The sequence below is a fragment of the Bufo gargarizans genome, chromosome 3 (genome assembly GCF_014858855.1).
Source record: "Bufo gargarizans isolate SCDJY-AF-19 chromosome 3, ASM1485885v1, whole genome shotgun sequence".
Classification (NCBI taxonomy): domain Eukaryota; kingdom Metazoa; phylum Chordata; class Amphibia; order Anura; family Bufonidae; genus Bufo; species Bufo gargarizans.
Window position 1 is genome coordinate 199,933,855 of NC_058082.1, and position 24,801 is coordinate 199,958,655.

The 24,801-nt window shown below is 44.8% G+C and overlaps 1 protein-coding gene across 5 annotated transcripts in view; it reads left to right on the top strand.

The window, feature by feature from the left end:
* Positions 1-12,134, top strand: part of HERC2 (HECT and RLD domain containing E3 ubiquitin protein ligase 2) — a 222,904-nt gene extending 210,770 nt beyond the window's left edge. For all 5 annotated transcript variants that reach the window (XM_044288171.1, XM_044288175.1, XM_044288172.1 and 2 more), the window contains 5 exons: positions 1,281-1,393; positions 1,634-1,824; positions 8,061-8,166; positions 9,151-9,363; positions 11,242-12,134. In XM_044288171.1, coding sequence (XP_044144106.1) covers positions 1,281-1,393; positions 1,634-1,824; positions 8,061-8,166; positions 9,151-9,363; positions 11,242-11,514 — 896 coding nt within the window. In that variant the 3' untranslated portion in view covers positions 11,515-12,134. The remainder of the gene's footprint in view (positions 1-1,280; positions 1,394-1,633; positions 1,825-8,060; positions 8,167-9,150; positions 9,364-11,241) is intronic.
* Positions 12,135-24,801: the final 12,667 nt, after the last annotated feature.

A 24,801-nucleotide genomic window follows, 5' to 3' on the forward strand; every position in this document is an offset into this window, starting at 1 on the left:
TACTGTATGTAACATGCCTGCGTGCACCAGCCATCTGCATTGCCCTGCAATGGGCAGGATGAGTGGGCTATCGCTAGGTGCCGTATTAGACCAGCCTCTCCAGTACTACATGCACCAGGCATCAGAGGTTAGGACCAGCCTCCGTAGTTGTGAGGTAGAACAGACATCCACCTTATGTCTTGTCAGTTCTGATTTGTACCAGGCATCTTCATCTCGCCCTTCAAGAGATTACGTGTGCTATTGCTTGATGTGGTACTGGACAGCCTACACCAGGGATGGCCAACCTGCGGCTCTCCAGCTGTTGCAAAACTACAATTCCCAGCATGCCCAGACTGCCTACAGCTATCAGCCTATAGCAGGGCATGGTGGGATTTGTAGTTTTACAACAGCTGGCGAGCCGCAGGTTGGCCATCCCTGGCCTACACAGTGCTCCAGACATGTACATTACTACCTGCGCAATTGTACTAGGCAGTCGCATTGCACTGATGCTGTATAGGGCCTACTCAGTTCAGTCATGCACCACATTACTCCCATCAGTAGGTAGAATATTCACGCTACCGCCATATGCTGTATCTGACAGGACAATGTAATTCGGTGGTCTACCAAGCAGCTGCATTTCTCCTTACTTTTGGTGGAGTGATTCCACCATTGCTAGATGCTATCATTTTTTGTAGACAGTTGCTTTTTTGTCTTAAATAGGCGTGCCATGTCTGTCAGGCCTACGCAGTCCTTACACACATTAGACAAAGGTATTACCCTCATGATATGACTGCAGTAGAAACCCTGAGTCTTGCATGTCCTCCCTATTACAATGCAGTGTTTTTGTGCCTATATCTGTTTGGTGCAGTCATCCAGTGGAAGCACAAATTTAGTAGAACATATAAATTGTAGGCAACGCGTGGAATTGAACACATTCCAGGTCTGCAGTGTATACTACTTTATTATCAAATGCTAAGTATTTGCAGAAAGCAATCTGTTGTGGTGCCAGCAGGCGTGCAGAATACTGCATTGCAGCCGGCTAGGGAGAGCTGGATGTTTGAAGGCTTATTTCTAAAATACCAGTAATATAGATGAAATGGAAAATCCAGGGTCATATATGATGTTCTACTCTGGGGCACAGTACAGAAGAATAGACATCTTGCCCATAGCTGTCAGATCTTTGTGCTCCCTTTCATATTTGCAGTACAGAATTGAAAGCTCTATTCAGAATCATCACGTGGGCTGGTGAATAACTAGTGACTCTCAAACTATTAAATCTGTTCTGCTCTCTCACTCTCTAGGTGTGCTTCTTGGAATTGCAATTCGAACAGGAAGCCCTCTAAGTCTTAATCTGGCTGAACCAGTGTGGAAGCAGCTGGCGGGCATGAATCTGACAATTGCTGACCTCAGTGAGGTAAGCTGGGCTTTAAGCACATAATATATGTTAATATCAGGAGGAGAGCTCTTGCTGTCAGTAGCCGAATACCTCTCTTTGTGGTGGTAGAAAGAAATCCTAATTCATAATCTCTCAAGATTCACGATAAGCGCGTAATTTAAGATTATCCTTGACTGGCCAGGTCCTAACAGAAAATTAACCTCATAGGCAACATTTGCATTTTGAAAGGTATCGTTTACTTCTGTTTTTTTTTTTTAGGTGGATAAAGACTTTATTCCTGGACTTATGTATATACGCGACAACGAGGCGACCTCAGAGGAATTTGAAGCAATGATTCTTCCTTTTACTGTGCCCAGTGCAAGTGGTCAGGACATACAGCTGAGCTCCAAGCACACACACATAACCCTCGACAATCGAGCAGAGTATGTAAGGCTCGCCATCGGCTACAGGTGCGTAGAACAGCAATTGTGCTGTACTGTGTCAGCCCGCCACTATAAAGTACTCATTCACACTTGTCTGTGATGACTTGCACAACAAGGTGGTCAATGCTTTATCTGTGAAGAATCCATGGTTTGTCCATGCGTCCTTCTTTTTTTTTTTTTTTTCTCCATGTGTCATCCATATTCCACAGACACTGTTAGGCCCAAAATTGGTTTCCAGAGCATCTCCTAAATCGGTGAAAACCACAGACTCAATGCCGATTGTATCCATGTTGTGCTTTTAACATACCCAGAAACTGTAATGTGCATGAGGGAACTGCAATCGCAGACAGAAATAGGGCATGCTTCTGTGGTGTCACCATGGACCCAAGGTCAATAGGTAGGTGTACTGTCTGTGGAGACCACGGACAGCATGTATCCATGATTCACTTGTGAAAGAGGCATAAGGCTGGGGCTAGACTTTTATGGGAGTTACAAGAACAGCAGAGCAAGTGTGCATACTGGGAGTTGTAGTTTCACAGCAGCTGGAGTGCCGAAGGTTGCTGACCCCTGTTCTGTTCTACATGCTTGGCCATGATTTTGAGAAATCACTCTACAAAAATCACATAGGGCAACATGGAAACGTGACATCCAAGGGAGTTTGCAGCACATTTCCTCTGTGAAATAGGAGGTGACCTGTAGACGAGCGATGCACCTCGTGATTAAGCGTGCCTGCACCCCTGCAACCTAATCCAGTTAGGAGGATTCCTTTGGACCCTCTTACATGGCTGATGAAGTGGGGAAGCTTGCTTGATAGATTCATTTAGATGCGGCAATCATCGCTGGTGTATGGGGATGGGCGGTTAGTACTGTAAACGTTCGTCCCCGTGTATGGGGATGGGCGGTTAGTACTGTAAACGTTCGTCCCCGTGTATGGGGATGGGCGGTTAGTACTGTAAACGTTCGTCCCCGTGTATGGGGATGGGCGGTTAGTACTGTAAACGTTCGTCCCCGTGTATGGGGATGGGCGGTTAGTACTGTAACCGTTCGTCCCCATACAGCTTCATTGTTTGTCCAGGCACATCCCATGTAAAAGGCCTTCAGCCTCTCTCTTCCTTGGTGTCAGCCCAGCTTCTTGGCTATGATTCACCTCAGTCGCTAGTCGGATGGAGCTATAAAGGCCGTCGGGGCATGTTGGGAGTTGTATTTTCTCAACAGCTGGGGAGCCAAAGGGGAGATCAGAAAGTGCTGATCACTGGAAAAAGCTCCGTCTTCACTTAGCAGTTGCCACAGTCTGGTTTGTGCAAGGAGAGATTATTAAGTTGGTAGCCGCCATCACAAAGTAAAGACAATTGCTGCCTGTAATACGGCTGTACAAATCCTCTATATCTTGCAAAAACCCAAATTGGTATGATGTAGACTGTGGGAAGTGTGAATTTTGAGTTTGATGTCCAATGTACAACATTATTCAAACAGAAAATTACATTTTGAGCATAAAATATAACATAATATGCATGAACTATTTTTACTGCTGCAATTCCCCAGGGCCGCTGCCAGGGGGCAGTGTTTGCTGAGAATACATCTAAGATCTAGCTACAAATTTCATTTGGTGCATGGCAGGAACAACACGTAGAAGTCCAGCTTTTATTAATTGAAGGTAATGGTCTTTAGCTTGCATTATTCATGCAAGAAAAATAGGAAAACTGCATATGCTTTATTCGTTATATTGGACACAAATCTGTGGTGGGTGATTTGTTTTGTTATGCGTTGTGTTAACGGCTGCCATACATCCCACCTTAATATGCTTCTATACAAGGGGTGGCAGAGGTGCTAAATGCTACTGAATATTTATATGCTTACCCACTTTATCCTGCACCAGCTGGAAGAGGAAAACCAGAATAGGGTCAGAGAGAACAAGCACTTTTGGATAATATTTTTTTTTTAGTTGGGTGGAGATGACATGCCGTCTGTTAATTGTGATCACCCATGCTGGTGATCCACCGTGTTTTCCATTTCAAACTAGAATAGGTAGATTTTTTTTAATATTTTTTTACATTTGTGCCTTACTTGTTTTTTTTATATATCTGACCTAATGTTGTGTCCTTGAAGAAGGTGTTCAGGAAATAGCTAGCCATGACATTCATACTGACTTTAGGGCCATCAGAACCAGGATAGAGTAGCATTCAGTGCTATTTATTGCCGTCAAAGCCACAGCCACCACTGTCTATCCCTGGTGGGATCCTGTTGTACTGTAAAGGCTTTAATACGAGAGAACTGTCCGGGATGTGATGCATGTAGTGAACATATAGCACCCACACTCAATCCTGGCCCATTCATTGCAATGGGTCTGTGCACATGAAGGCCATTTATCACTGATCATCTCTACGTTCAGGAAAAATCGCAGTGTGTTCTATATTGTAAGTTTTTCATGCAGTCCTGGCTCCATAGAAGTGAATGGGGCTTGTGTGAAAAACGGAAAGCATCCCGATGCAATGTGTTTTTCACTTATGGTCGCTAGGAGATGTAGATGGTTATTCTTCAGTTTTTCTTCATGCATATGAAAAATCTATGCAATCCAGACGAGAAGAGACGCACACACTGAACACAATCGCAGAAAAAAACATAGAATTTACGCGTAAAACCATCAGTTTTATACCTGAACCGATCCTGACACAATCCAAATCGCTTGTGTGAAAGAGGCCTAAGGCCCTTTTCAGACGAGCGAGCGCCACGCGTCGGACTCTCAGCGTGAATTTGTGGCAGCTCCTGTCCTGACCTTCCAGCACTGACTGGGTCGCATAGCATTATATTGATTTTATAATGCTATGTAACCCTTGCGGTCAGTGTTATCCAATACATTCCAGAACTCTAAAGGCCTCTTTCACACGGGCGTTGTGGATTGGGGCCGGATGCGTTCAGAGTGCGTTCAGTGAAACTCGCACTATTTTGCAAGCAAAGTTCAGTCAGTTTTGTCTGCGGTTGCGTTTAGTTGTTTAGTTTTTTCCGCGCGGGTGCAGTGCGTTTTGATGCGTTTTTCACGCGCGTGATAAAAAACGGAATGTTTACAAACAACATCTCTTAGCAACCATCTGTGAAAAACGCATCGCACCCGCACTTGCTTGCGGATGCAATGCGTTTTTCACGCAGCCCCATTCACTTCTATGGGGCCAGGGCTGCGTGAAAAACGCAGAATATAGAACATGCTGCGATTTTCACGCAACGCAGAACTGATGCGTGAAAAACAACGCTCATGTACACAGACCTATAGAAATGAATGGGTCAGGATTCAGTGCGGGTGTATGCGTTCACGTCACGCATTGCACCCGCGCGGAAAACTCGCTTGTGTGAAAGGGGCCTAAAGGTTACATCGCATCATGAATTAGTATAATGCTATGCAACCCCTGTCGGTGCTAGGAGGTCAGGACGGGAGCTCTCGCTGACACCATGTGAGTCCAGTGCGTGGAACTCGCTCGTCTGAAAAGGGGCTAAGGTAGTGCCCAGTGCAGATCTGAATGGAGTCTAAGACACTGTCCACATTTGCATTGATGGTTCTGCGAAAGACTTGACAGGAGGCGTAATGTGCATGCATCAAAAAATGGCAGAGGCCTGTCACTATACCAAAGCCACCAATGTGAACGTTTAGTATCTTTGATGAACGATGGCACTCTGCAAGGGTACACTCTCACGCGCAAGCCCATAATACACACCAGTCCAAGATGGCTGGTAACGCAGTAAATGGTGTGATCCTTTCTACTTGAAAATGAAAGAAAACGGCTTGTCTGACTGGGCTGCTATTTAGTAGTAGGCTAGAAATTGGCTGGAACGTGTACAGAACTTTTACCTACGGTGTGAAGATGAGAAGGCCGGGCCGTTATTATCAGGTGCAGTCCTGGGATTCTCCTCAGACATGATTTGTAGAACTGCATGAGGTCTGCTTAGCACTTTGGAATGCAAGCGATGGGATTTGCAACGTGATTCATGTCTTTCCAGAGTAGTATTGAAGCTCCTTATGTAAACTTGAAAGAGTACTTCTGCCCTTAGCTATGGAAAGTCAAAAGTTCTGCTGATTTTAATCCTAGCGCTGTAGGTAGGAACATTTATAAAACATCTGTTCCAGCTTCAAGTCATTTTCAAGATTTAGACTGAAGAATTAAAAGAACGCTTCACCCCTTGTGTAGATTACTTACTGGCCTGACACGTTGAATATGTCGCTTGGGGTCCATTCACACGTCCGTGTGTGTTTTGCGGATCCGCAAAACACGGACACCGGCAATGTGCATTCCGCATTTTGTGGACCGCACATCGCTGGCACTTAATAGAAAATGCCGCAGACAAGACTAGGACATGTTCTATTTTTTTTCGGGAACGGAATTCCGGATCCGGGCAGCACATCGTGCGACCCCATAGAAATGAATGGGTCTGCAATTCCGTTCCGCAAAATCCGGAACAGAATTGCGAACATCTGAATGGGGCCTAAAAGTGTAACCCCAGCCACAAATGAAAACTTGACCGAACTCCTGAACCTTTAATCTTCAGTAGCTGTAATCAATCTGTCACTGTTTTAGGAGATTTATAGAAATGGTCTCTAAGGCCTCATGCCTACAACTGTATCTGTTCTGCCGTTCGCCTGTTAAGGCTGCGTTTGTCTCGCAATTTTCTCTCCCGCATGTCCTGCCCTATTGTGAAAAATGCCTATTTTTGTCCACAAAATGGATAGTTCTATTTTTTTTTTTTTTGGGGGGCGAAACGGATATACACAGATGCAGACAACACATGGATGACATCTGTGTGCCGTTTGCATTTTTTGTGGCCCTGCAGAAATGAATAGATCTGCGTGCAATCCGCAAAAAATGCAGATCAGACACGGACTGAAAATACGGTTGTGTGCTTAAGGCATAAGACAAACTGTCTTGTTGCCCATAACAACCAATCACATTGCAGCTTTCATTTTTCTAGAACACTATATGAAATTGAAGCTGTGTGGTGATTGGTTGCTATGGACAACAAAGCTTTTTTTTTCCTGCTGTTTGGACCGCTACTGCATTCATTTGGTTTTCAAGGGGCAGGAAGTAGATGCCTGGCAGTAAACATGCTCAACCATGGGGCTAACCTGTCGGTGAACTACTGACACATGGGGTCTCTTCTCCCCAGTTCCTCTGCCAGTCACAGTGACTCTTTCCATCTTAGCCAAACATGTCCTTGTACAGATGATGAAATGCTATGTTGTCTGTTGCTAGGCGCTGGGGCTGCCCGGCCATGTTGGTAGCAACAACCACTGCACAGGTTAAGAGCGCACTTTAACTGTGTTATATCTGCACCATTTTATATATTTCATAAGGCATTCTCCCTTCTTTACAATGTCTTTTCTGCTGTCCACACAGAGGTCCTGTCCATAACATGGCTCCTGATGGAGGGTCATGTGACCAGGCAAATCTGCTCCATGTGATGTCTCCTCCATTCACACACTGCACACAGTTTATTTGAATGGAGGAGACATCACACAGAGGGGATTTGCCTGGTGACATGACCCTCCATCAGTGGTCATTTTACGGACGAGACCTCTTTGTGGACAGCTTAAGAGAGAATACCTTCTGAAATATAGAAAATGGTGCCATATAATAATCGTACATACCCATTGGTAAATAGTAGCCAGAAAGTGGCCAATCCCTTTTTAGGGCTCATTCGGAGAACCACATGTGTTTTGCAGTCTGCAAACTGCGGATCCACAAAACTCAGATCCCGGCCGTGTGCGTTCCGCATTTTGCCAGCCCTCTGACAGAAGCGCCTATTGTCCGCAATTGCAGACAAAAATAGGACACGTTCTATGTTTTTTGCGGGGCCACGGAATGGAAGTGCGGATGTGGACGGCACACGTTGTGCTGACTCCATCTTTTGCGGCCCCATTGAAATGAAAGGGTCCACATCTGTTCCGCAAAATTTGGAAGCACGGTGTTAATCTCAGTGTATCTTACAAAGGCCGAAAACCAGGTGAGCGAATGCTTGTTTCATTGCCCTGTTCATCAGCCCCGTGAACAAGCGTGTGGGTATACAAATGATCGTTTATCTCACCAGCATGTCTCCTGGTGTTAACCGGGCATGGGCTGCATACAATATGCTAAATGTCTGCATACTAATGATCACTAGTCCCCATACAGTACAGTGACTGCTTCATTACTAAGGGATCGACATGTCACCGGTAATCAGCACGCACAGGCAGATTACCTGTTCAAGCTAAAAATTATCATTATTCTTTTTCCTCTTTACAGGTTACATGAGTTCGATGAACAAGTTGCTGCCGTTCGTGAAGGCATGGCACGCGTGGTACCAGTGCCCCTTCTCTCTCTCTTTACTGGTTATGAACTTGAAACAATGGTATGTCCCCATTCTGTATTGGCTTTAATTGAAATGTGTGTTTTCCCTGCTTATACATTAGTCAGTAAGGGTATGTGCCTCTGAAAAAGACCATTACTGGCATAAGTAGGGGAGCCATTTAAGAAGATTACCTTCACAGTTTACCACAGACGGGTTTCATGTAAAGGTCTCAGACCGCATTAACCACTGCAATACCAGAGTACAACCAGGAGGCAGCAGAGGTTATCCTAATTTGAGCAGAAGTCATTTAAAGGGAATCTGTCACCAGTTTAGTCAGTCACGCACGACATCGCGAATAACTAACTTCGGCTCATCGGAGCCCATACATTCTAATACTGTATGGAGACGGATCTCAGTACAGTATTCCAAAATTTTGAATGAAGCATACGAAGCTCGATTCGCTCAGCACTAGTCCGGACTCATCGGCATGTACTGGAGCTGTTAGACCCTAGAAGCATAAAACAGATGACAGATTCCATTAACGGTAGAGTATCCTGCTCCTCATCATGTACAGGGCCCGAATGACGGCTTCTGGGATGCTGGTCTATGCTGTGCTCTCATTACCTGCAGAGGCCATACTACAAAGCTCTGTTTCATTCAGTAAGTGACAGCTAATGTCACACATTTTATGTCGATATTCTTTTCTGTATGTTCCTTTTTTGCACATTCTAGTCATTTGCAGGTTTCCAGCCTGAGTTTCTTCCATCAGAAATCCAATTAATTGAGCCTAGTCCCCGTGGGGTGCGATATGAGTATTTTCTTTAATGTCATAGTGCTTTAGTGTTCCAAAACTCCCATCTTCCCAAGTTAATTTTGCTAGCGTTGATGAACTGTGTCTCTATAAAATATTAGCAGGCGTTGATTCAAATGAATAAGGCAAATATTCTATTTACTTTGGTGTCAGTTTAGCGCTTCCATTAGATAGCTGTCATTTGCCTCCCTGTGTTAAAAAATGCCTAATTGTTCCGTGTTGTAATTTTTTAGGTCTGTGGCAGCCCTGATATTCCCCTTCATCTGTTGAAATCTGTCGCCACGTATAAAGGGATTGAGCCCACAGCTTCTCTAATTCAGTGGTTTTGGGAGGTGATGGAATCCTTCTCCAACACAGAGCGGTCCTTGTTTCTCAGATTTGTGTGGGGTAGGACCAGACTGCCCCGAACAATAGCGGACTTCAGAGGCAGAGACTTTGTCATTCAGGTAAAGCCATTTCTTTGCATGTAATGGAAGTGCATCCTTAAGGCTCCATTCACACATCCACAATTCCGCTCCGCATTTTGCGGAATGGAATTGCGGACCCATTCATTTCTATGGGGCCACTCGATGTGCGGCCCGGATCCGGAATTGCGGACCTGCACTTCCAGGTCCGCAATTCCAATCCCGAAAAAATAGAACATGTCCTATTCTTGTCCGCAATAGTGGACAAGAATAGGCATATTCTATTAGTGCCGGCAATGTGCGGTCCGCAAAATGCTAAACGCACATTCCCGCTGTCTGTGTTTTGCGGATCCGTGGATCCGCAAAACACACACGGATGTGTGAATGGACCCTAACTTCCCAGTAGTGATTTGCCAGGTATATGGTTTCATATCTATGGCTGCTCTTTTCATGATGGTTTTAATATGCTTTATGGGTAAAGGTGGTCAAAAAATATGGGTCCACTTTGTGTAATACCGCACATGGGGTGCAACATATAACTTCTGGCTGCAGATGTAAAATATGGCAGGAGGCTGACACAACTGCTGCACACTGTGTAAAGCTGTAGATGATGGCAACCTTGCATGTAAAATGAGGTTTTATTTGCGTCAATGTATTCCTGTGATGTTTAGGACAAAAACTACCATTGGTACAGACTAAATGGGCAGATTTGCTTAAGACCTGGCTTTTTGTACACCAGTCAGTTGACATCAGATGTGCCACATGTATGAAAGGGGTTGTCCACTTTCTGGCTACCTTTTCATCAGTGTGTTTGTAAGATGACTATACGGCACATACTGTACTGATATAGCCTTTGTTGACATTCTGGGCCATTTTCTATATTTCTTAAGGTATGACCCCTTGTTGGCCAAGTCTTTTCTGCTGTCCACACAGAGGTCCTGTCCATAACATGGCCGCCAAATCAGCTGCTTGTGATGTCTCCTCCATTCATATATTCTTCACCTGCCTTGTTGCGCAGTGTGTTTGATTTGAGGTGGCTGAGTGATATACCTGGTCACATGACCCTCCATTAGAGGCCATCCTATGGACAGGACCTCTGTGTGGACGATCAGCCCAACCCAACAATGGGACATAGCTAATGAAATATAGCAAACATCAACACAGAGTATATTAGTAAGTGCCATATATATATATCTTATATACACATTGGTCAACAGCAGCCAAAAAGTCGCCAACCCCTTTAAGAGGCAAGCCTCTTAATAAATTTGTTGCATTTTCTGCTGCCCTTGTGCCAGTTTTCTGACTGTGAAGGACAGGCCTCTGCTATGTACCCCCAACTTTCTATTAAAATATTGTAAAGTCCCTCATTTTTATGTAGTGCAATAGTGCACATGCCCCATGTACTAGTCTGAAAGCCTAACCCTACTGCCATGCATGTCTCATCAGATTGTATAACTCACTGTTCACATCCAGTATGACATGTACATATTGCATCCATTGTTACCAGGAACAGAACTCCAATTGTTTCCTGCTACATAAATGCCACCAGAAATATGTCCGGTTAGTCGCACAGCTCACAAGGCCTTACAAATGGCTTCTCGTAGCACACATAAATACAGGCTGACACATTTATGTGTAGTTGTTACCATTCAAGAGAAGGCTTGAGATGTGATGTATGGCTGCCAATAAAGCTGATTTCATAGACTTAGCCGCTTACTACTTTTTCATGTTAGTAAAGAGATTCACCTGATTACAGCAAGACTACTGCTACTCAACCCAATTTTCATCGCCCTACGTACTACAGTAGACTGATATATTTTTTTATTTTTTTTTTATTTTTATATAAATATATATATATATTTTTTTAATTAAAAATACCCATACGATTTTCTTATGTATTCTTGTTTCTTATCTCTTTAGGTCTTGGATAAGTACAATCCTCCAGATCATTTTCTTCCAGAATCCTATACATGTTTCTTCCTGCTGAAGCTTCCCAGATATTCCTGCAAGCAAGTTCTGGAGGAGAAATTAAAATACGCTATTCACTTCTGCAAGTCCATAGACACTGATGACTACGCACGGATTGCACTTACCGGCGAGCCCGCCGCAGATGACAGCAGCGATGACTCTGATAACGAAGATGCAGATTCATTTGCTTCAGACTCCACGCAGGACTACCTTACAGGACACTAAGGGAGCCCAGGCAGAAGAAGGGGGTTCTCCTAATGCACTGAGGGGAACCTGGCAGCCCAAAGCTTAGCAGTAGATTATACTACAGATATATGAAGAAAGACTTGAACTTTTCCATTGTGTGCGGCGATGCATAGGTGCCTATTCCTAATTACACTGCACTTCTATTGTGTTTTATCATGTGTTGTAAATGTTTACTACAGAGAAATCAGTGCAGTGTCCCATCGCGAGGCAGCACAGCCTTTTACATGTGAGTGCAATAGTTTTTTTTTTTTTTTCTTATGTAGTGTTGTTTACCTGTGTAATTTCATAATGGTTGCGTATAGTGGAGAAACATGAAAGTATTAATCATTTTCATTTCCCTCTCCTGGCAACCTGCTTATTACGACGTTTTCAGAAGCAGCTGATCAGTATTCCTTCCAGTTACATGTAAATTAGAAAAATGAGGGGCATCCAAATGTTTTCCTGTCACTAGTTCTGTTTGTATAGTTGCGCTCTCCCTTCATGCTTTAAATGGCCTCTTACCACAGTCATTACATTTTATGGGAAATATGTATATAACGGATTAGTACCATGACATATGCAATCCATCGTCCCTCTGAATAAACTGTGTCACTACAGTATTTGACTGTTTTTTTGTTGCCTCTGTTTCAGCCTGGTATTTTTTTTAAATGTCTTGTAGCGACAGTGCTGGGTTGTGATTCACAGACAAGGGATACCGGATTTTTCGCCCTATAAGACGCACCGGCCCTTAAGACGCACCTAGGTTTTTGGGGAGGAAAATAAGAAAAAAAATATTTTTAACCAAAAGGTGTGCTTTTGGTGGGTTTGGAACTAATGGTGGTCTGTGGATGGCACTATTACTGGGGATCTATGAAGGACACTGTTATGGGGGGATCTGTGGATGACGGACACTGTTATGGGGGGATCTGTGGATGACGGACACTGTTATGGGGGGATCTGTGGATGACGGACACTGTTATGGGGGGGATCTGTGGATGACGAACACTGTTATGGGGGTGGGATCTGTGGATGACGGACACTGTTATGGGGGGGATCTGTGGATGACGGACACTGTTACGGGGGGGGGGGGATCTGAGGCTGGCACTGTTACAAGGGGGATCTGTGGCTGGCACTGTTACAGGGGGGATCTGTGGCTGGCACTGTTACGGGGGGGATCTGTGGCTGGCACTGTTACAGGGGGGATCTGTGGCTGGCACTGTTACAGGGGGGGATCTGTGGCTGGCACTGTTACAGGGGGGGATCTGTGGCTGGCACTGTTACAGGGGGGGATCTGTGGCTGGCACTGTTACAGGGGGGGATCTGTGGCTGGCACTGTTACAGGGGGGGGGAATCTGTGGCTGGCACTGTTACGGGGGGGGGAATCTGTGGCTGGCACTGTTACAGGGGGGGATCTGTGGCTGGCACTGTTACAGGGGGGGATCTGTGGCTGGCACTGTTACAGGGGGGGATCTGTGGCTGGCACTGTTACAGGGGGGGATCTGAGGCTGGCACTGTTACAAGGGGGATCTGTGGCTGGCACTGTTACAGGGGGGATCTGTGGCTGGCACTGTTACAGGGGGGGATCTGTGGCTGGCACTGTTACAGGGGGGGATCTGTGGCTGGCACTGTTACAGGGGGGATCTGTGGCTGGCACTGTTACAGGGGGGGATCTGTGGCTGGCACTGTTACAGGGGGGGATCTGTGGCTGGCACTGTTACAGGGGGGGATCTGTGGCTGGCACTGTTACAGGGGGGGATCTGTGGCTGGCACTGTTACAGGGGGGATCTGTGGCTGGCACTGTTACAGGGGGGGATCTGTGGCTGGCACTGTTACAGGGGGGGATCTGTGGCTGGCACTGTTACAGGGGGGATCTGTGGCTGGCACTGTTACAGGGGGGGATCTGTGGCTGGCACTGTTACAGGGGGGATCTGTGGCTGGCACTGTTACAGGGGGGGATCTGTGGCTGGCACTGTTACAGGGGGGATCTGTGGCTGGCACTGTTACAGGGGGGATCTGTGGCTGGCACTGTTACAGGGGGGATCTGTGGCTGGCACTGTTACAGGGGGGGATCTGTGGCTGGCACTGTTACAGGGGGGGATCTGTGGCTGGCACTGTTACAGGGGGGGGGAATCTGTGGCTGGCACTGTTACAGGGGGGGGAATCTGTGGCTGGCACTGTTACGGGGGGGGGAATCTGTGGCTGGCACTGTTACAGGGGGATCTGTGGCTGGCACTGTTACAGGGGGGGATGTGTGGCTGGCACTGTTACAGGGGGGATCTGTGGCTGGCACTGTTACAGGGGGGGATCTGTGGCTGGCACTGTTACAGGGGGGGGATCTGTGGCTGGCACTGTTACAGGGGGGATCTGTGGCTGGCACTGTTACAGAGGGGGATCTGTGGCTGGCACTGTTACAGGGGGGGGATCTGTGGCTGGCACTGTTACAGGGGGGGGGATCTGTGGCTGGCACTGTTACAGGGAGGGGGGGGGATCTGTGGCTGGCACTGTTACAGGGAGGGGGGGGGATCTGTGGCTGGCACTGTTACAGGGAGGGGGGGGGATCTGTGGCTGGCACTGTTACAGGGAGGGGGGGGGATCTGTGGCTGGCACTGTTACAGGGGGGGAGCTGTGGCTGGCACTGTTACAGGGGGGGAGCTGTGGCTGGCACTGTTACAGGGGGGGAGCTGTGGCTGGCACTGTTACAGGGGGGGAGCTGTGGCTGGCACTGTTACAGGGGGGGAGCTGTGGCTGGCACTGTTACAGGGGGGGAGCTGTGGCTGGCACTGTTACAGGGGGGGAGCTGTGGCTGGCACTGTTACAGGGGGGGAGCTGTGGCTGGCACTGTTACAGGGGGGAGCTGTGGCTGGCACTGTTACAGGGGGGAGCTGTGGCTGGCACTGTTACAGGGGGGGAGCTGTGGCTGGCACTGTGCCATATATGTGCCATCCACAGACCCCCCCCCCCCCCCCCCCCCCCCCCCCTTAACTGTGCCATCCACGGATCAGCCCCCCCAGTATACAAATATAAAATGTCTTATTCAATTAAAATTTATTACATATGCCCCCTCACTCCTAAATTCCTAATAGTACCTTACATCCTATTCCTAATAGGTTCTGTAGAATGCCGGGAGGCAGACCGGGCGGCCGGCGCGTCACTCACTGACGTCACTTGCCTGCGCCGCCTGCTTCATTCATAAAGTAGGCGGCGCAGGCACGTGACATCAGGAAGTTACGCTGCCGCCCACCCGGCCTGCCTGCCGAGTGTCGGCATTGTACATAACCTATTAGGAATAGGATGTAAGGTACTATTAGGAATTTAGGAGTGATGGGGCATATGTAATAAATTTTAATTGAATAAGACATTTTATATTACTATACCGGCGGGGCGGGGTTATAGTACACTGACTGCACCGCCCCGCCGCTATTCCCAGCCCCCAGCTCCTCCTCCCAGTCCCTCCCCCGGCCCCTGCTCGCTCGTACATCGCATCCAGCAATGTTAAACTGTCAGCATTCGCCCCATAAGACGCAGGGGCATTTCCCCCCCATTTTTTTTTGGGGGGGGGAGTGCGTCTTATGGGGCGAAAAATACGGAGTGTCTGATCAATGGTGGTGTGACCACTGGGATCCCCACCAATCATGAGAATGGAGCTGGAGGTTGCACATGTGCCACTATTCAGTTTATTTTGTACGGACTGCCAGGGTTAGAAGAGTACAGCACTCCTCTAATTCTGCCAATTCCATAGAGAATGAATGGAGCGCCAGCATGCATGCACAACCTTGCACACCATTCATAAGTGGGCATGGAGTGCCAGTGCTTGTAATTGGTGAATGTCCTCCATCGTTTGAACCCCTAGCGATCAGATACCGGTCTGCTATCCTGACGATTGGTGAGACGCATATATAACTTGATACAAACAACCCTTTTGATTACCTATCCTTAGACAGTGGACTGATTTCTGGGATCCTGTTCAGTCATTGCAGTGGCTGTGCCTGCTACTGTAGTCAAGGCTATTTCAAGTGTTTTTTGCTGTTCAGCATGCTCCTGGAGATTGGGACCCCACTGATCAGGCAATAAACAAATATTTGATGACGTACAGTCATGTGAAAAAATTAGGACACCCTTTGAAAGCATGTGGTTTTTTGTAACATTTTTAATAAAAGGTTATTTCATCTCCGTTTCAACAATACAGAGAGATTAAAGTAATCCAACTAAACAAAGAAAACTGAAGAAAAGTCTTTTCAAGATCTTCTGTAAATGTCATTCTACAAAAATGCCTATTCTAACTGAGGAAAAAGATAGGACACCCTCACATGTATTCCCTCTTAAATTGGCTCAGATCTCACACAGGTATATCACACCAGGTGCACATAATTAGTAGATCGTTACTCTGCATGTTGAATGAGGCTTGCCCTATTTAAACCTCAGACATTTAGTTTGGTGTGCTCCTGACTGTTGAAGTGAGAGTGAGCACCATGGTGAGAGCAAAAGAGCTGTCAGAGGACTTCAGAAAAAAGATTGTAGCAGCCTATGAGTCTGGGAAGGGATTTAAAAAGATCTCAAAAGATTTTGAAATCAGCCATTCCACTGTCCGGAAGATAGTCTACAAGTGGAGGGCTTTCAAAACAACTGCCAACATGCCCAGGACTGGTCGCCCCAGCAAGTTCACCCCAAGAGCAGACCGCAAGATGCTAAAAGAGGTCTCCAAAAACCCTAAAGTGTCATCTCGAGAACTACAGCAGGCTCTGGCTACTGTTGATGTAGAAGTACATGCCTCTACAATCAGAAAGAGACTGTACAAGTTTAACTTGCATGGGAGGTGTGCAAGGAGGAAACCTTTGCTTTCCAAGAGAAACATCGAGGCCAGACTGACATTTGCCAGAGATAAAGTTGACAAAGACCAGGACTTCTGGAATAATGTTCTTTGGACAGATGAGTCCAAAATTGAATTATTTGGACACAACAGCAGAGGACATGTTTGGCGTAAACCAAACACAGCATTCCAAGAAAAGAACCTCATACCAACTGTGAAGCATGGAGGTGGAAGTGTCATGGTTTGGGGCTGCTTTGCTGCAGCAGGACCTGGTCAGCTCACCATCATAGAATCCACGATGAATTCTACTGTGTATCAGAAGGTGCTTGAAGAACATGTGAGACCATCAGTTAGAAAATTAAAGCTGAAGCGGAACTGGACCATGCAACATGACAATGACCCAAAACATACTAGTAAATCAACCAAAGATTGGCTGAAAAAGAAGAAATGGAGAGTCCTGGAATGGCCAAGTCAAAGTCCAGATTTGAATCCCATTGAGATGCTGTGGGGTGACTTGAAAAGGGCTGTACGTGCAAGAAACCCCTCAAACATCTCACAGCTGAAAAAGTTCTGCATTGAGGAGTGGGGTAAAATTTCCTCAGACCGATGTCGAAGACTGGTAGATGGCTACAAGAACCGTCTCACTGCAGTTATTTCAGCCAAAGGAGGTAACACTCGCTATTAGGGGCAAGGGTGTCCTATCTTTTTCCTCAGTTAGAATAGGCATTTTTGTAGAATGACATTTACAGAAGATCTTGAAAAGACTTTTCTTCAGTTTTCTTTGTTTAGTCGGATTACTTTAATCTCTCTGTATTGTTGAAACGGAGATGAAATAACCTTTTATTAAAAATGTTACAAAAAACCACATGCTTTCAAAGGGTGTCCTAATTTTTTCACATGACTGTATATTTAGAATGGCCATTTTATTTCAAGTCTCAGTGAACCCCCTATAATAACATATAGGTAATCAAAATAAATTAGGCACTTGACAAGAGGACTTTTTATGCTGATATAAAATGGTAAATCGCTACAGAAATGAAATTAACGTTTAAAAAGGTTCTCTGGGAATTAAGAAAAAGAAAATATGAAAAATCCTTGATAAAATGTTATTTTATTATAAATATATTCCCAGATACCTTACATTAGTTATAATGGCTTGTTTTGTCTGGGGAGCAACCATTAGGAGAAATAAAATGGCCGCTGTCCTATTGGTACACACAAAACCTGTCCTAATCACACAGGAGGACAAGTTACTTCACAACACTGAGCTAAAGACCTGCCTCAGTTTCCTCTGTGCTCAGGGATAATGATCCTGAATACAGCTAATAAGATCTTCAGCTGAATTTCTGTAGGAATGGAGTTCATGAGGAGACATGAAGTACAGAGAGGAGGTGTGGATGTGGCTAATGAGCAACAGCTCTTGAATACAGTCTCAATTACCACAGTCTGTCCTGTCCGTCCTCTCTGTACTTTGTCTCCTTATGAATGCCATTCCTACAGAGATTCAGCTGAAGATCTTATCGGCTGTATGCAGGATCATAATCCCTGACAAGTAGTAAAGGGGGATGAGGCAGCTCTTTAGGTCAGTGTTCTGAAGTAACTTGTGCTGCTGTGTGATTTTGGACAGATTTTGTGTGTACTAATAGGAAGGCATCCATTTTATTTCTCCTAATGATTGCTCTCTAGATAAAACGAGCCATTATAACTAATGAAAGGTATCTGGGAATATATTTATAATGGAGTACTATTTTAGTTATTTTATTAATTCCTGAAGAACCCCTTTAAAGGGTACCTGTCAGCAGATTTGTAGCTATGCAACTGGCTGACCTGTTACATGTGCCCTTGGCAGTAGAAGGCATCTGTCTTGCTCCCATGTTTATATACATGTCCACATTTCAGAAAAAAATGTAGTTTTAATATATGCAAATGAGTCTCTAGGAGGTGTTGGCGTTACTCCTAGAGGCTCAGTGCTGCGACATCTGCACTTTGGCAGGCCCAAGTGGTGTAAATATGATCACGCCTGGCCCTTACTTCTCCTGAAGTCAAACAAAGTGCAGAGAAAGCAGAATCCTCTCCTAGAGGCTCAATTTTATGTGTTAAAACTAAATTTTTCGCAGCAATGCGGGCACATATGAACATGGGACCAACACAGATGCCTTCAGCTGCCAAATGCACATGTTACAGGTCAGCCAGTGTCATAGCTACAAATCTGCTGACAGATTCCCTTTAAGAAGGGACATGAGAGTATCGGTGAACAGAAACTAAACTTTTGGGATCTTGGTTGGCAGGAAGTATCCATGATAATATTAAACCCAGTTCACAAGTCATATGCCAACATTTATTGAGGATTGAATGATTGGCATTGATTATTCATAGGCAGTGCATTCTGGTGGGTATAGTATATAAAATATGAAACATGAGGAAAAAGTTAACACGAATATTCTGTCTTTGGAACATTATACGTGTGATAGGTTGCATTCATTTACATCTGGTGTAACGGAAGGATTGACAGTGATTCATCCATTTTTATCTACCTATTTTCTTTTTAAAAAAGTGCTTTTTCCATATTCACGTGTTTGATCAGAGTAATCGATTGTGGTTTATGGCCAGTGGTGTGTCTATTAATGCATTGAAAGCCTAAGGGTTGAATCACATTTTTGGCACAGTCCAGAAGAGTCTGATTCTTAACAAAATGTGTTGCAAACTGATCAAAGAATTGCAGTTTTTTGCTTGACAACACTCGCACTTGTGGAGCAGATGGCAAAGGGGTCAAGGACATAAAATATTGGATTTGGCTCTAGTATGCTTGTCATCCTCTGTACATATACGTTTCTGCATCCTGTTGATGAGACTTTGATTTGTAGTCCAGGTAGAATATTTTACCTAGGCAGCATTTTGACTGTCTCTCAACCAGAATGTTTTTCAGAAATGGTTTTGTCAAAATGTCATGCAAAAATATAGTTTTCATATAAAGGCTAAGAAACCCAATTTCACTATGCAACATTGCATGAAGTAGAGTATAATTTTTTTGGGTGTTGCACTAAGTTAAAGGGACACATGCTCATTGCGTAGTGGGGTACCGTTATAAACGATGGCAGCCGTAAACCGAGCTTCCTGTAATCACTGGAACACTAAAGGTGGTCCCCTAGATAGGAATTGACCTGTAGAACACACAAAAGGGAATTGCAAGATGCACAATTCAGCATCACTAATAAAATTTTAATGACGTACCAAAGTAAGGCCTCTTTCACACTTGCGTTGTCCGGATCCGGCGTGTATTACACGCCGGATCCGGAAAAAAGCAAGTGTACTGAAAGCATTTGAAGACGGATCCGTCTTCAAAATGCTTTCAGTGTTACTATGGCAGCCAGGACGCTATTAAAGTCCTGGTTGCCATAGGGGGAGCGGTATACTTACCATCCGTGCGGCTCCCGGGGCGCTCCAGAATGACGTCAGAGCACCCCGGGAGCCGCACGGATGGTAAGTATGCTGCTCCCCCGCTACACTTTACCATGGCTGCCAGGACTTTAGCGTCCCGGCAGCCATGGTAACCACTCTAAAAAAGCTAAACGTCGGATCCGGCAATGCGCCGAAACGACGTTTAGCTTAAGGCCGGATCCAGATCAATGCCTTTCAATGGGCATTCATTCCGGATCCGGCCTTGCGGCAAGTCTTCAGTTTTTTTGGCCGGAGCAAAAAGCGCAGCATGCTGCGGTATTTTCTCCGGCCAAAAAACTTTCCGTTCCGGAACTGAAGACATCCTGATGCATCCTGAACGGATTTCACTCCATTCAGAATGCATTAGGATAATCCTGATCAGGATTCTTCCGGCATAGAGCCCCGACGATGGAACTCTATGCCGGAAGACAATAACGCAGGTGTGAAAGAGCCCTTATCCACAGTATAGACAAAAAAAAGTTAAACCATGCAACAGCAAAATGTTATGTAAATGTGAGATTCTTGGAAAATACGTTTTGGTACAAAATTATTTGCACCTGTCCGTCCCGGCAAGGCAATCTCTTTAGGACAGGAACATATGCTAAATACTTCCTCCATTAAATGCAGTATTTAGCGTAGGTTCCTGACCTAAAGAGATCGCCTTGCTGGGGCAGACAGGCACAAATTATTTTGTACCAAATGTATTTTCTAAGAATCTCACATTTATTACTATATTTAATACTGTATATTCCATAGTGAGTAGGCTTGAGCGAATTGAGCTTTGGATCATAGATCGAAGTAGATTTGTTCAAAAACTTTGTTTTAATGCTTACAGAGACCTGTCTCAGTACAGCATTAAAATGTACGTGCTTCATGAAAGCAACATTTGTAGTCTGAAGTCGCGTGAGACTTCGGTGAATAACTTCGGGCTTCGATCTTCCGAAGTCCAAAGTTTTGGCCATTGAAGGAAGTGGTAGAAAGCTCTTTCATGAACATTTTCAGTTGGCCACTATACAGGTAGGTAACAAGTTAATAATACAGCATGACATTTGTATATGCAGGTAGGTCATAGGAGGCCTGCTGCTGTGTAGATCTATACATATTCAATGACAGATCATTCAGGGTTGCAGAAAGTATAACCAAACTATAAAAGCTTCCAGCAAGTGTAAGTTATGAGTGAAGTCATATTGTTATTTCTCATACGTTATGTGAGCTGTTGGAGGATGCACAGTAAAATGAGAATTCGCTTACCTGAAATTCAATTTCTTTGTTCCTTTAGGCAGCACTTGTCTTGCCTTTCATTAATCCATTGCCTTTTTTAAAGTCTGATGATGAAGTGCAGCATGCCTTTTTATCACGCCATTTACCATCGCCCAGAAATTTAAGTAGTACTTATAGTGTAGTTAATCTTGAAAGAAATGACAGCTTTTGGACGTGAAGTTAAGACTTTTGCATTGATGTCAGGAGAGATCTACGAATTCAGAACTATCTTGGTTTACGTTTCTATATACCTCAAAGTATGCTGGCATATTTATCTCCATGAGTTTGCCTCCCTAGATGCAGTATATTGGAGGGTAAGCTCTGTATACATAGTGATCAAGCCTTCTGTCATAAGATGAACTTCATTCTAGGCAAAGATTCAGATTTGCTCCCATAGCTCGGTTTCTAAATACCCTGGGCAAAGTGACTTATTGGCTTATCACTGGCACCTGGCTCACATGCCCATCGAGCTTCCACCTTACTACGGTCCTGCCATATTGATGAGTTTACAGTGTATTTTCACTGAAGTCAAATAGTGGTATGAATTATTCTAGAAAACAAAGGAACCTTGGGTAGCTTATGCCTTCCCAGCGATGGGATCACCCGTTGTTCACTACCCCACAGTTGTGCACGAGTGCACTGCTTCTTTCTCCATCTTTTTGTGTCTTCCTTGTCCCCAGCTTTAGTCTGACACTTAATCTGGTTCTTATACATGTTGGTCAATCACTTATGTTTGTATCATAACCCTGGTCTTTAATAGGCCCAGGGGGCTTAGTTTCTTATATATTGCGGTACTTTTTCCCTGTATGTGACCGTTTTACTACTTTCATTGAAAAAAAATACAAACTATTTCAAACTATTATTTTAAAAATGAAGTATTTCTTGGGTCATAGTAAATAAAGTTTAACAGAGATCAATCATAAAGATTTAAAAAAATGTATGTGGTATTGTGGCCCAGATCTGCACCATTTCTTCACTCTGGGGCAGCTGTAGGAAATACAAAACGATTTGGCAGAATTAAAAGGAAAATCTGCTATTGACATTATTAAAACATTATCCTTAGGCAACCCATGCTAAAATGTTACACGCTAGCTGTCATGTCCCATGTATGTATTTAATCGCTTAGTTCTGTTATTGCAGCGTATTTGCTTAGAAGTTTGTCCCTGCTATCTCCCTGTAGCCTGGCTCTGATTTAATGAGCCCCCTGCCATCTTCGTATGCCAGGCAGCCATTTTCAGTTATACTATGGTATTATTCACATCCCCCTGTTCACAACTCCTTGGCTAGAAAAAAAACGACTTTTCACTTATGGTTTGTGCATTATTACAAGGATTCAGCCCGGAAATAAACCTCATCTGGATTCTTCATGCATGTCTTGCAGTGGAGTTTAACATTTCGATAATCGGGAGTCTGTAGCACTTGTCAATACTGACAGCGAAAGCCATATTGTCTCACTTGCTGCCTAGTTATTGAGTCAGAACACTAGCAGAAGATGATTATATCAAAAGCCATTTAAACAGTTCTGTCCTTGGCAAAACAATACGTTCCTGCATGAATCTGTAATTCCGACATGCATAAGTGGCCATAGGTTCTATTAGGATTTTTATAATGCTCCTAAATTCTTAATCCCTGAAAAACAGTGAGGGCACTAGCTTTACATTTTGAGGATGCCTATTCTAAACGGAAACATAACGGACCCCATTATAGTCTATGGGGTCCTTAGGCTCCGTTTGGCACAGTTATGTGCCTTCTCTGTCCTTTCCGTTCTCCTGCTACTAAACGAAGCAGGAGAACGGAAAGGCTGAACGGTGATGTGAACGAAACCTTAGTATTTTTTTCACCGATTTCTAAATCCTAATTACTTATTTTAACCATTACCGTATTTTTCGCCCTATAAAATGCAGCCCCACCTCCCAGAAGTGGGGGGGAAATGGCAGTGCGTCTTATGCGGCGAATACCAATGTGACCTTCTATTATGGTTCCAGGGTGTAGCGAGTACAGTTTTCCCTGTGCTCTCCCATTGCTCCCAGGTCTTCTATCTGCGCACAAGTGAGGACATAGCACAGCTTGAGGTGACTAGAGCGTGCCTACGTTGGGTCACAGCACAGTGTGGCAGGAAGGAGGGGTCCAGAGCAGGAGAGTTGAGTTAAATTTTTTATTTTTTTTGTCTGATCTGAGATTTGATTAACCATGGGGGTCTGATTGGGGCTTTGAGCTGAGGTCTGATTACCATTGGGGGTTTGGTGCTCTTAGCTGAGGTCTGATTAACAATGGGGGTCTGATGTGAGGTCTGATTTAAGGCCTCTTTCACACGGACGTCACGTTTTAGCTCCGGATGCGTCCTGGGTGCATTGCGGCAAACCCGCGCGAGTAGGTACGCAATTGCACGCAATTTTGACTGAGATTGCGTTCCGTTGTTCAGTATTTATCACGCGGGTGCAATGTGTTTTGCACGCGCGTGATAAAAAACTGAATGTGGTACCCAGACCCGAACTTCTTTACAGAAGTTCAGGTTTGGGTTCAAGGTTGTGTAGATTGTATTATTTTCCCTTATAACATGGTTATAAGGGAAAATAGCATTCTTAATACAGAATGCATAATACAATAGGGCTGGAGGGGTTAAAAAAATACAAATAAAAATTTAACTCCCCTTAATCTACTTGTTCGCGCAGCCCGGCTTCTCTTCTGTCTTCATCTGTGAGGAAAAGAACCTGTTGTGATGTCACTGCGCTCATCACATGGTCCGTCACATGGTCCATCACCATGCTGGCAGGGTCAGCAATGCACAGGCAGTGACCGTGGGGCCGCCAAATGCAGATCACGTACCCATTCACTTGAATGTGGTCCACGATCTGCATCCGATGGTCCGCACCGCAAAAAAGCAGTGCATGCTCTACTTTTTTGTGGTGCGGAGGCACAGACAGAAAACCCATGAAAGCACTCCGTAGTTCTTCCGTGGGCTTCTGATACGTGCTTCTGTTCCACACCGCATCTCCCGGATTGCGGACCCATTCAAGTGAATGGCTCCACATCGGTGTTGCGGGTGCACATGGCCAGTGCCCGTGTATTGTGGACCCGCTGTATGTGGGCAATGATGAAAAATATTGTATTTAAAGGGGTTCTCCGGGAATTAAGAAAATGAAAATACTTCTTTATTATTTCATTATAAATATATTACCAAATACCTTTCACTAGTTATAATGGCTCGTTTTGTCCGGGGAGCAATCATTAGGAGAAGTAAAATGGCTGCCATCCTACTAGTCCACACAAAACCTGTCCTAATTACACAGGAGGACATGTTAAAGAGCTGTTTCATCCTCCTCTCTGCTCTGCTGGTCAGGGATTATGATCCTGGATACAGTTTAATATGATCTTCCGATGAATCTCTATAGGAATAGAGTTCATTAGGAGACATGAAGTACAAAGAGGAAAGTGGGGGTGTAGATAATGAGCACACTTGTATACAGTCTCCATTACCACAGACTGTCCTGTCCGTCCTCTCTGTACTTCATGTCTCCTCATGAACTCCATTCCTACAGAGATTCAGCTGAAGATCTTATCTGTATTCTGGATTATAATCCCCGACAAGCAGAGAGGAGGATCAGGTACCGCTTTGCCTCAGTGTTGTAAAGTAACTTGTGATTAGGACAGGTTTTGTGTGCACTAATAGGACGGCGGCCATTTTATTTCTACTAATTGCTCCCTAGACAAAATGAACAATTATAGCTAATGAAATGTATTTGGGAATATATTTATACTAAAGTAATATTTAAGTATTTTCA